Genomic DNA, 13,473 nt, shown 5'->3' on the forward strand with positions numbered 1-13,473 from the left:
AAACTTGCACTACTCTTGGTTATGGTATTAACCAACCCAAATGCATACCAAAAAAAATAAAAATAAGGTTCTGTGCTCTATGCAAAACCCCTTTGCATATTTAAATAACAGGAAGATTTTAGTATTACTCCAATGGCCAATAAAGTGCAAGCTTACCAGCTGAGTCTAGGGAAACTTTGTATGTGACAGAAAGATGATATGTAGAAACTGGGCAGTTATGGAAAGCTTACACATCACAATGTAGAGAACTTACCAGCTACTAAAGCTGCAATTGCTTGTATTTTTTTTTCATTAGCTTGATCTATCATTTCTTCAGTAAGCTGTGAAAATAGATAAAAATCAAGACAGACGGTTTAAACTTGTTTAGGGGATAACTTTTTTTTCTTAATTGTGCTTTGCATTTAATTACCTCAACATTGTCCTCTCCCATCTGCTGAAACTCATCATCGTCATCAGGAGAAACCACCCCTTCGTTATCAATTTCTGAAAAGTAATAGGGAAGAAAAATAAACAAAAAAAAAAAAAAAACACTTACGGGCATTTGTCCAACTTCTGAACTGAAATAAAACATAGAATTTGTGTTTGCCTGATTGTAATCTAAGATCTAAGTGTTTTTTGTTTTGTTTTTGACAAAAAAAAAAAAAAAACATTTATTGTGTCTAATTTGACTGACATTCTTACATTTTTTTTTTATTTGTAGTTTGTAAGGTACATACAGATAACAAGTGTTTCACAATACATACAGGATATTTGTACATTATTACATATTCTCATTTGCTTTCAACATTGTCATTAAAATGGGTATACAACATGTTTGCAGGTAATTGGGTATAGCTATCTTGTATTGCGGGCCCCTTGTTTGGGTTCGTTATCTACCTGCTATTCAAATAATCTTGTACCTACGTAATTGTTATATATAATATAAAAAATATGTAAATGTTAAAAAAATTAAAAATAAATAATTAAAAAATAAAACGTGTTATTTCGTTCTAACTGTATTGTAGAGACAGGGAGAGAGAGAGACAGGGAGAGAGAGAGACAGGGAGAGAGAGACAGGGAGAGAGAGAGAGAGAGAGAGAGAGAGACAGGGAGAGAGAGAGAGAGAGACAGGGAGAGAGAGAGAGAGAGACAGGGAGAGAGAGAGAGAGAGACAGGGAGAGAGAGAGAGAGACAGGGAGAGAGAGAGAGAGACAGGGAGAGAGAGAGACAGGGAGAGAGAGGCAGGGAGAGAGAGAGAGAGAGAGGCAGGGAGAGAGACAGTGAGAGAGAGAGACAGTGAGAGAGAGAGAGAGAGAGAGAGAGAGAGAGAGAGAAAGGGAGAGAGAGAGAGAGAAAGGGAGAGAGAGAGAGAGAGAAAGAGAGAGACAGAGACAGGGAGGGAGAGAGAGAGAGAGAGAGAGAGAGAGAGAGAGAGAGAGAGAGAGACAGAGACAGAGAGAGAGAGAGAGAGAGACCGACAGGGAGACCGACAGAGAGACCGACAGAGAGACCGACAGAGAGACCGACAGAGAGACCGACAGAGAGACCGACAGAGAGACCGACAGAGAGACCGACAGAGAGACCGACAGAGAGACAGACAGAGAGACAGACAGAGAGACAGACAGAGAGACAGACAGACAGACAGAGAGACAGACAGAGAGACAGACAGACAGACAGACAGACAGACAGACAGACAGACAGACAGACAGACAGACAGACAGACAGAGAGACAGACAGAGAGACAGACAGAGAGACAGACAGAGAGACAGACAGAGAGACAGACAGAGAGACAGACAGAGAGACAGACAGAGAGACAGACAGACAGAGATACAGAGATATCTATATATATAAAATCTTGGCACTTACTCTAGAAAAGAATTACTTCCGCTTCGAGAACCAATGGTACTTGCAAGTATCCGGTACTTTGATGGGGGCGTCAATGGCCCCCATGTATATGAGAAACTACATATTTTGGCCCCATATGGTCACCTAATACATATAGATGACCTGTTAATCACATGGAAAGGCACATAATCGGAAGCAAATGCTATGGTGAAGGGACTTAACAAATTACCAACACCAATCAGACTGCCATCACATATCCGTGCTGAGAAGGTGAAGTATTTGGACGTGGAACTAACAGTCGGGACAAATAGGTTGGAATACAACCTATATACTTAGACGACCGACCGTAACACGCTGTTATATGCACAAAGTGCCCACCCACAAGCTCTGATAAAGTCGCTCTTTAAAGCACAATACCTAAGGGTGATGTGGAATAATTCAAACGTTACCATTAAAGAAAGACAGCTGTCAGAAGTGACGGACAAATTTTTGCAACGGGGATACGAGCGCACCATCCTGGATGAAGCCTTAAATGAAGCGAGAAAACCATGAGAATCCAAAGAAGGAATATCTAATGGTGAAGTGATCCAGAAATAGTTTTTTCCCACTACATACCATCAGTCCACCAAAACTATCTCTACAACCATCAGAAAGAATTGGAGAATTCTGGCCGCGGATGATACTCTCCCCAAGGTCTTTCATGAAAAACTGCTTATTTGTTTCAAAAGAAACAAGAATTTCAAAGATCTTTTAGTCAAAACGGACCCAATTTCAAGTTACATGGAAAACATCACTGTCCAAAACCGGGGTTGTGTACGCTGCTTAGGGTACGTCACATGTGGCCACATGACGCCATCGAAAACTTTTTCTCACCCTCATACAACGAAGCAGTATACCATCAGGAGGACCATCACATGTAAAACAACGCACGTTGTATACAAATTGACATGCCCGTGCGGCTTAGCATATATTGGAAAGACAGAAACCGCATTATGCGAGAGAATCAGGGGGCACCGGTTCCGTATTAGGTTGGCGTACAGGGATGGGTCCTCGGACAAGCCAGTAGCCAAACATATTTTGGAATTCAAGCACCCGTTAACCGCCTTGAAGTTGCCATTGACCATATCCCTCAGTCCAATAGGGCAGGAGACCGAGGAAAAGCACTATTGAATAGATAAACTTTTTGGATCCACAAATTGGACACAGTATCTCCGAAAGGCTTGAACGAACATATTTTGTTTCACTCCTTTTTATGATCTAGATATAACCAGTCAAATAATGAGACACACATCTAATATCAAGTCTTTAATGCTTATCTCCAATATAGTGTCCGTTCCTCTAAATAGGGGTATGTTATCTCAACCCTAAATTAGTTGATTATCCATTGTGCTGTTCAAAGTAACTTTTTGTACCCGTAAAACATTGGGTTATTAAGCTCCAGTTAATATCAAGTTTTCTTTTAAATTAATTTTTGTGTAGTATCTTCAATTAATACAGTTTTGAGCCACTGGCCACAAATGTGGCATTGATAGTAGCAAGTGAAGCATAAATTAGACTCACGTCACAGGTACAGTTTATACCTGTTTTGTTTTTTGCTCTATCATAACGCTAATGTTGAAGCTTATAAAGTAATTGTGTCTCATTATTAGTACTGTATTTAATTGAATATTTTTTCAGAATTATTGATATGTTGCAAATATTTTAATTATGTGTTTAGTCTTTTTACTTATATATATAATTACAATTTGGCAATATTGTAATCTATTGAAGTAGATTTGTATACACATCTCTGCACTTCAAAATGTATTTGTCACGTTAAGCACTTGTTGGCACTTTTTGACTTAGTTAAAGCACTTTGTTTACACATGGGCACTTTTATAAATAATATTTGCACTATTGACTATTTAGTCACTCTATAAGAAACAGCTTGGGCATGTAACTTTAGGTTGCATTTCCTTCACTTTAATTGGCATTATAACTATAGAAATGTCGGGGCGGAGCCTGGTCGTCGACCTAAGTAGACGCAGGAGACTCAAGCTCCTGCTTCCCGGGCAGGAAAACCGGCATAATCTCCGACACCGGATCCCGGACAAGGCAGCCGCTCTGCAACGACAAAGCAGGGTTCCAGCCCCCCCCCCCCCCCCCCCCCCCCCCGGACCGGTGGGGGATATCCCGGTCCTACTAGCTGGACGGACCAAACAGGCTGACCAGACTCAAGCACACACAACCGGGAGAAGCAAGCAGGAGTCAGGCGGAGCGTGTCCAAGATGGCCGCCCGCCATGATTCACAGAGGGGAGCCACGAGCAAAGGTGTGCAGCCCTCCCTTCCTAGAGGCCCTCGACAGGCTCTGCTCGGCCTTCTACAAGCTACAATGCAGCAGGGGCATGCCCAGTCTTCAAGCGGCACGGGCAGTGGCCATGTGGATTCGACTGCTGACCCGCCGACGCTATTATGGTGCCCCACTACAAGCACTCCAAGCGGGCGTTCGCCCACACAAGCACAGACAAGCGACTAAAACAGAGACAGATCACACAAACTTGGGCACCCCAAACTACTTACACATAAGCGGTAAGGTGCAAGCCGTATCACCCGAAAGCCCCGAGCGCACCTCCGACCAGCTGACCACCATGCGCCTACCTGACACAGGAGCGGCACAAGTATCGCCGGCATCACCCGCCCGCCGCACAGCCATCACCGCTGAAACAGACCAGCAGGGAAGAGGCGCTCAGTCACCAACCACGCACCTAGCCAGCAACCACCTCTTACCACTGCAAGGACCGAAGATGCCACAACGGACCAGCACCTCCCTAGCACCCCGCTTCGGATCCGCATCCACGACCTCCAGAACGGGCATTGGCTAGATCCATGGGGACTGTCTCATCATATGGCCTCCAGCCATAGCCCACATTTAAACCATGTGAACTCTGCTACTTACTTACATGCACTTATACCACACTTGATGGCTGAGCCTAACCGCTCTCACACACTCCTAATTCTGTTAAAATTGCCATGCCTGTTGTATGTGAATGCCACAGCCTGACTTCTGTTAATGTTCTGTTGACATAACCACTTCTATTTTAGGTCTACGAGAACGTGACAAATGTAACCTGCTAAATGAGTATACTGTATACCCTTCTCGAAACTGTACTATTGCATGACCTCTCATAACTTTAGGCATTACTGACAAGCACATAAGTCTACCTAGCCTAGCATTTAAATAGAAAAGATAATCATCTTAAACGCGTTTTATTGTTCGAGATACCGCTCATTACTAACGACACTGCTTAATGTTTACTACAAATGTCTCTCTAGCTACTTATTTATGCAATTGAGGGTCTACAGCCTAAACAAACATTTAATTTTTAAAACAAACTAGCACTGTATTTTCAATGTATGACTTTCATATACCAGTGGACATGTATACCTTCTTGCCTGCTTTCAGAGCCTTTCACTAACATTAACGCAACGAGTATGCTTAGCAATACTTACAAATGTTGAATACTCCTTTTATTAACCCTCTCACTGCATTTCAGCAATTGACCACAACGTTAGCCAGATCTTAGTTACTCTAGCACCTACTTTACAGTTCAGCGAAGTAGTATCTATATATGTCATGTCTATATATGTTGTTGATGCTGTGTGGTATCTACCGATTGTTAGCAACAACAAAGCATGTCTAACCTTAAAGTACACTAAGGGTTAAAAACATGGCCATTCTCAAACAGGCTATTAATGTTTGGATGAATCTGCATACTTCATAAACACTTAAGCAGCAATTACTCTCTTTAACTTAACCTAACTCATTATAGTTACCAAGCTTGTATCATTATACTCTTCCCATGATGTTTTACAACACAAAAAATATGGCAATCTTTCTTCGGAGTGCACTAAATGCCTTCTTGTTATCATTAACCTGTGTTACCCCACATTGCCTCCTCTCTTTATTCTGTACCCCATAACGCATGTGCCATAATAAAAGAAAAATTTACAAAAAAAAAAAAAAAAGAAAAAACTATATTATTCTCTGATTCCCGTTACGTCCCGGTCTCCATGGCGACACATTAGTTGTAGGCGTCGCCATGGTGACGTACGGCATGCGTCATCACGCGATGACGTCACTAGAAGGGCGGAGACTGTTTGCACAGGTGCACTGAGGAAAACCCGTAAAACATGGCGATTTTCACCGGGGGTAAGCTATTCCTTTAATTTCACTTATTTTTTTCAAGTTGCTAAATTGGAATAATTATGTTAATTATGTTAGGTATATATAATGCCTTTGCATGTCATAGTATTTTTATGATTTTGATGAAAGTCTGATAGGACTGAAACGTCGATCTTGGATATTTTCATTACTTTCCATTAAACTTTGGACTTTTAAAACGCGTGAGTGCAACCATTTACTTATAGTTTTCTGGATATTTAAGCTGTTTTTTTGGTTGGCACCCGGCTAATAAGGGACATTTGAGCTTGTGTGCAGGAGCAAATGTATATCCCTATCTCTCTCTCTATATATACAATGTTAAACAAAAATCTGCACACCAGTCAAGCCCCAAACTGCAGCGATGTTGCAAACGCAAAGGATTCTGGGTGAGCATATGCAAATTAGTTTAACAAAGAATCTAATTTTTGCCTCATTCCATTTTAAACATGGATTCCTTTTAATCTGTGTTTGCAGTATACAACTGCTTGGAACACAATTTAGGAAAAGATGCAAAACCAGTGAACCACTCATGGACAGCTGTTTCGTTGTTAATGCAACTCATCAGCATGAGGTTGGTTACTGGTTTGCTTATTGAGGCTTGGTAGTGCTTGGGAAGCAAAATCCAAAAAAAAGGTTATGGTGGGGAAAAATTGTGATTGAAAACCCCTTCCACCTGAAGTCTGTGGATAGTTAATACAATGTGAAACAAAAATCTGCACACCAGTCTATATATCTATATCTCTCTTACTTTCTCTCTCAAAACAAAATGTAAACAAAACCTGGAATTTGAGCTATATGTGGTACAACCATAATGCACCCACACTTATATATCATTTTGTTCAGAAGTCAGAGGGCACACATTTCAGATTACATAATTTAATATTAATAAAATCAAAAAAAAAAAAAGAATGAAAAATTAAGAAATGTTATTTTTCAAGTTCTACATTACATTTTAACGGTGAATGTCATAATACTGTTAGATTTTACTGAAGTAAAATACACATTCATATTCAGAAATGTCTCATGAGTACAACAGTACCCCCCATGTACATGTTTTATGGGTTTTTGGATATTTGCAGGGAGTCAAATTTAGTGCTTTCCCCTTTTCTATGTTTGCACATTGATTGATGTTTGCCAGATTTGTTTGCTAGTCCTATGTGGTCTTTGAGACTCAGGAACGGCAATTAACCCCATCATGGCATACCATTTGTAAAATTGGCCAACCCACAGTATTCAAAATGGGGTATGTCCAGTCTTTTTTAGTAGCCACTTAGTAACAAACCCTGACCAAAATTAGCATTTATATTTGTTTCGTTGGTGAGTAGAATCATTCCTTTCAGGCTTTCTGCAGTAAACTCAGTCTTTTCAGAGAAAATGCAGAGTTTACATCACAGCCTAGGGATCGACTGATATTGATTTTTTAGAGCCGACAATCTGTTAACTTTCAGGCAGATAGCCAATAACTTACCGATATTCTGTACATTTACCATTTTGGAAAAATAAACTATTTCTAAAGGTAAATGCACAAAATATACATGCCACATGTAGTGGATGCAGTGTGTTTAGACAGGGGAGCTGTGTGTGTTTCTGTAGTGGATGCCAAAGGCTGGATGGATTTAAATAGAAATAGCAATTTGCGTGTGTGTGTGTGTGTGTGTGTGTGTGTTGCAAGGGCCTGTAAAGTGTGTGCGTGTGCATCTAGGGGCTGCATTGGGAGTATATATGTATTGGGGTTGCATTGTTTGCTTATCAAGGAGCTGTAGATATATATATATATATATATATATATATATATATATATATATATATATATATATATATATATATAAGATATGGTGTGTAATAGGGTTAAGCATGTATGTGGGGGGTAAAAGTGCGTGGGAAGAAGTGTGTGTGTGGGTGAATAGATGATATGTGTGAGGGGTGCACTGTGTGTATGCAAAGATGTACTCTGTGTTGGTGGGAGTGTACTGTATGTGGGGGATTCACTGTGTGAGGGTGTACAGTGTGTGTAGTGCACATATAGTGAATGCAGTGTGCGCATATAGTGAATGCAGTGTGCGCATATAGTGAATGCAGTGTGCGCATATAGTGAATGCAGTGTGCGCATATAGTGAATGCAGTGTGCGCATATAGTGAATGCAGTGTGCGCATATAGTGAATGCAGTGCGCACATATAGTGAATGCAGCGCGCGCATATAGTGAATGCAGCGCGCGCATATAGTGAATGCAGTGCGCACATATAGTGAATGCAGCGCGCACATATAGTGAATGCAGCGTGTGCATATAGTGAATGCAGTGAGTGCATATAGTGTGCGCATAGTGAATGCAGTGTGTGCGCATAGTGAATGCAGTGTGTGCGCATAGTGAATGCAGTGTGTGCGCATAGTGGATGCAGTGTGTGCGCATAGTGGATGCAGTGTGTGCGCATAGTGGATGCAGTGTGTGCGCATAGTGAATGCAGTGTGTGCACATAGTGAATGTGTGGTGGAATCTCGGTAAAAATAAATTTAGTAGGCCGAGATTACCACGTGGCATGTGTACGTGCATATGCTGACGTATCGATCAGTTGGTTGCACGAGGCAAGATACGATCAGTAGTGTACGGAGCATGTGCAAGAATACAGGATGTAGTATTCCCCTCCTCCATTGTGCTGGACAAGCCATGCGGTCAAGCAGGAAGTTAATTCTTATTTGTATTGATTGGTCAAGAGAATGTGCGGGTGGAGCTTAATATGGGAGGAGTTATGTGCCTATATAAGGAGCCTGCACTATTGTCCGGGGCTCAGAACTTGTTGTATTTTGGTGACGTTAGTCCCTCTGAGTCCCGATCGGTGATCCAATAAAGAATCTCTTCCTTCCTGAAGAAACCTGTGTCCATCTCTCTGTGCTTCGCTTCCGTCAGTTTCTCCGGTATCAAATGCAGTGTGTGCGCATAGTGAATGCAGTGTGTGCGCATAGTGAATGCAGTGTGTGTGCATAGTGAATGCAGTGTGTGCGCATAGTGTGTGTATATAATGCAGAGTGTGTGTGTTTCTGTAGGTATGTGATTTGTGTAAAATGGGGGGAGGAGATTAAATCTTGTGGCCTGTGTGCAGCGCAGAGCGTTGCCATGGTAACCCGTGGCAACGTTCTTACGGCCTGCAGGACTAGCGAGAGTTAGACTGGGGAGCTGCTGGGAAGGTAAGAGCTTATTGTGTGCCCTCCAGGAATGGGCCTGGCTGTCCTGGTATGTATTATCGGCGATCTCCCTCTCTCTCCCTCTCAATCTCTCTCAATCTCTCTCTCTCTCTCTCAATCTCTCTCTCTCTCACAATCTCTCTCTCTCTCACAATCTCTCTCTCTCTCACAATCTCTCTCTCTCTCACAATCTCTCTCTCTCTCACAATCTCTCTCTCTCTCTCAATCTCTCTCTCTCTCTCTCAATCTATCTCTCTCTCAATCTCAATCTCTCTCTCTCTCTCTCTCTCTCTCAATCTCTCTCAATCTCAATCTCTCTCTCTCTCTCTCTCTCTCAATCTCTCTCAATCTCTCTCTCTCTCAATCTCTCTCAGACATTAGACTGTGAGAGTAGGACCTGCCAAAGATGGGGTACATTGACGTTGTGGCAAGCTTTTGCAATGTATGATCATATAATGTAACTAAATGAAAAAATACATACAATGTCGTAGGTGAATCACACTTCCAGTAATGTCTAAAAGGAATGTCTTAACTCCCGCCTTCATTATACTTCCGGGTTTCGGCTTGCGCTTGGAACGCAACGTGCGTTCCACAGCCGGCGGCATGTCTGTCACTTCCGGATATTGGTGGTCTCCGTTAATTGAAGTCACTGGAACACATGCTGATTCCACCATGTGTTCCACCATCATGTAAAACACACATGTTCAATACTCTTCTTTCACAAATGTAATCAGCTTCAGCTGGGAAGCCACAGCAACCTACGGCACTAGTGCCATGCACGGCACTCGAGGTGCCTTTGCACGGCACTCAAGGCTGCTAGAGCCAAACAGGCTCTGGCCTATCAGGAGTCCCAGTAAAACTTCAGATATCTGGTAATCCGAAAAGGTGGTGAAGGGCAATCCTCAATTTATGCATAGCAGCACATCTCAGATCACTTCCTCCCAGCACTTGTGAATGGGAATCCACACAGTAGTAGAGCAGCACGCTCCTGTCTTTGACATGTACCTGGCCGGCCTGGTCCCCACTGGAACCCAGGGAAGTCACCCACACTGCTAGATATACACAGAAATGCAGAATAACCCTTCCCACCATACAAATAATACAGACAGCCCACACACAAACATACACACAATCCGAACAAACGCAACAACACTAACAATCCACATACATGCACACATGCAGCCTCTCACATGCAATACCCCAAACAACCCCCACACCCTACCAAACACACAATGTGACATATCCATCCACACACACAATTTCACAAGCAGCCCTCATACACAGCTTACATTCATATGTATCATACACAATACCATAAACTACTCATGAACATATACAATATAATAGCTCATATATGCAGGGCCGTCTTTAACTCGGGCAAATGGGGCAGCTGCACCGTGAGCCCCGCTGGCCTCAACTATTTCTCACCCCCCGGCCGGTAATCCGCACACTAAGGAGGCCCACCGGCTGGCCCATGCACAAAGGGCCACTCGGTGGGCTTCTGTCAGCAGGGGTCTGGTCACGCGCTGAGGCGCTTTAACAGCGCGAGTGGACCCCTTGATTTTCGGCAGCAGGCTGGGAGGAAGGGACAGCCGTGCATCACTTCCTCCCACAAAGAGAGGAGCGCGTGGGAAAGAAGAGTAGGCAGAGTGGAGGGGGGCTGGCCAAGAGAGCCAGACCCCCAACTCTCAACACCTTCAGCCACCAGCAGGAAAGGTAGGAAACTGGAGGGTTGGTTTTAAAGTGTAAATTTTGTGTGTGTTAGAATGCTTGTGTGTGTCAGTATTTGTATGTCTGTGTGTCAGTACATCAGTGTGTGTGTGTGTGTCAGTATATCGGTGTGTGTGTGTGTGTGTCAGTATATCAGTGTGTGTGTGTGTCAGTACATCAGTGTGTGTGTGTGTCAGTATATCGGGGTGTGTGTCAGTATGTCTGTGTGTGAGTGTCAGCATGTCTGTGTGTGAGTGTCAGCATATCTGTGTGTGAGTGTCAGCATATCTGTGTGTGAGTGTCAGCATATCTGTGTGTGAGTGTCAGCATATCTGTGTGTGAGTGTCAGCATATCTGTGTGTGTGTGTATATGTCTGTGTGTGTGTGTGTATATGTCTGTGTGTGTCAGCGTTGGGGTGGAGGACGTGATTGCACGCCTGGGGAGGAGGAAGGGGGGACAGGGTCCAGGGGGCCCCAAGCAAATGCTTTGCCCAGGGTCCAGTCAATATTAAAGACGGCCCTGCATATACGCACATATACAACGATACAAAGCAATTACAGTAAAAATAACACAAGCAGAATACGGCAGCATACACACCTTAATTGAAAAAAAAAAAAAAAAAAATAGGACGGCACGCTACGGGACATCACAATCCTATATTGGCACGGTGCTGCTAAAAGGTTGCCTACCCCTGCTTTAGAGTGACATCTATCAGATGTTCTTTTCCCCTTTGTAGCTATAAAATAATATATAGTATTCATCCTTTTAGGTGTCTAAACTTCTGCCACATAATTGAAAAATATAGTGAGGGGAAAAGGACATCAGTTTTAGCTTAAAATTTAAAAGTGATATTGTGCAAGAATATGTGAGTGATGTGAGACATCGCCCAGAAGCGACACCACGACCCGCAGCACAACACCTCACAATAGCAAGTCCACTTCACCGGAGCGGAGCTCCGATCTCGCAGTCGCAGAGACCTCATGCATCGTACGGAGCTGCTGGCTACACCATACCACCAAGCAGATCCCTGCAACCAGGCAGCATGCCCCGAGATCTGGAGTCGGCTAGGGGACTACCTTAAATTGGCTACCGGAGTCCAACACCTACTTTGGGTTCCGCTGGGACACTTGCGGACTTCACATACACTGCAGACATATTTAATATAGGCAGCAGTGGACTCTATTCACAGCAAAAGGGCAAAGTTATTTTCGATTTTACACATGTTGCTTTTCTTGTTTTTTGCTCTCTCTCTGCCTCATACCTGTAAGTACACACTAAGTACTGATCCCAATGCCCACTATCCTACTAGCGCTGGGTACTTGCAATTTAACGTAGCATACAACTCTGCTCACACCGGTGGCCATGGTGGGGGGTGGGGGGGGGGGGGGTGAGTGCCACTCAGGACCTAGAGATAACATGCTGAGCCTCTCTGAGCATACCCCTCAATATCTTGTTTCCAAATTAGTTTAGCATACTTACCCTTGGGATCACTAATCCATAACCTTATTGGCGAGGAAGGCTCTAGCTATTTGTAAGCTTCACACCCAGGTATAGGTGGACATATCAGCCTGTTCTGATGATGTGCAATTCAACTGGTTACTATGTCGGTCATGTCACTTTACCTCATGTATACATACTACTTGCTAATGCCACTCGCAATGACTAACCTTATGATTTACTCAACATCACTCTAACGTAAAAAACGAAAGGTGCTGATAATCACACCACCTGGTAGATGAGCTTATACAACAAGCACCCTCACCACACGGTAGATGAGCTTATACAACAAGCACCCTCACCACACTATCTCTCCTAAGCTCTCTCCAATCTCGAGACAAACATGTGCTAGTTTAACATATTGCTTGTTGATGTTATAGTTTAAGCCTGATTTTTCAACTACACTAGGCTTGGTGGCACAGCATCACACACTGTTACAAATGTTTATACCATGTCAGTGTTTTACTCTTATATTCAAACTCTGAATGCCAACGGTATCAGGATGCCACAAGCAGGTGTCTGGCTTGGAAATTTGTGTACGGTTTTGGTTTTAGAAACATAATAAGCTGTTAACCACTGGCAGCCTAACCCTAATTGATTGTACCTAAACCATGGCACTCAGTGGGGTGCAACTGTCACAAGCAAACGGCCTAAGCCACCACTACGGGTAAACGATAGAGGCTAACGGGCCATACACTTACTATAGGCAAATATTCTATGCAACATCCTATGCAACTGACCTGCACCAATGTTTACTGCACACTTCCCATGCACTCGTTCTACACAAATGATATGTATACGTGGTCTACGCGATTTTTATTTTTATTCTTATTTTTTTATTATTATTATTATTTTTTTTTATTTTTTTTATGTAACTAAACTATGCAACCGTCCTAATGCAACTGGTGTAAGCACCTTTTCCATGCGAACATTTTATGCAAGCGTTAAATGCAAACCATATAAGTAAAATATGTTGTGTCACGCTAAACAACGTCAAGCTAGACCATTCCCATTGTTATATAAAAATGTGCTGGATTTACCCTGTACCCCAATGTTCAGA

The 13,473-nt window shown here is 42.9% G+C and overlaps 1 protein-coding gene across 1 annotated transcript in view; it reads right to left on the reverse strand.

The window, feature by feature from the left end:
• Nucleotides 1-233: 233 nt before the first annotated feature.
• LOC134569254 (hsc70-interacting protein-like) overlaps nucleotides 234-13,473 on the reverse strand; it is a 92,947-nt gene continuing 79,707 nt past the window's right edge. Inside the window, exons 4-5 of the mRNA XM_063428169.1 lie at nucleotides 410-483; nucleotides 234-320 (exon numbers count right to left, since the gene is read on the reverse strand). Coding sequence (XP_063284239.1) covers nucleotides 234-320; nucleotides 410-483 — 161 coding nt within the window. The remainder of the gene's footprint in view (nucleotides 321-409; nucleotides 484-13,473) is intronic.

This window comes from Pelobates fuscus, chromosome 7, assembly GCF_036172605.1.
Source record: "Pelobates fuscus isolate aPelFus1 chromosome 7, aPelFus1.pri, whole genome shotgun sequence".
In the NCBI taxonomy this organism is placed as follows: Eukaryota; Metazoa; Chordata; class Amphibia; order Anura; family Pelobatidae; genus Pelobates; species Pelobates fuscus.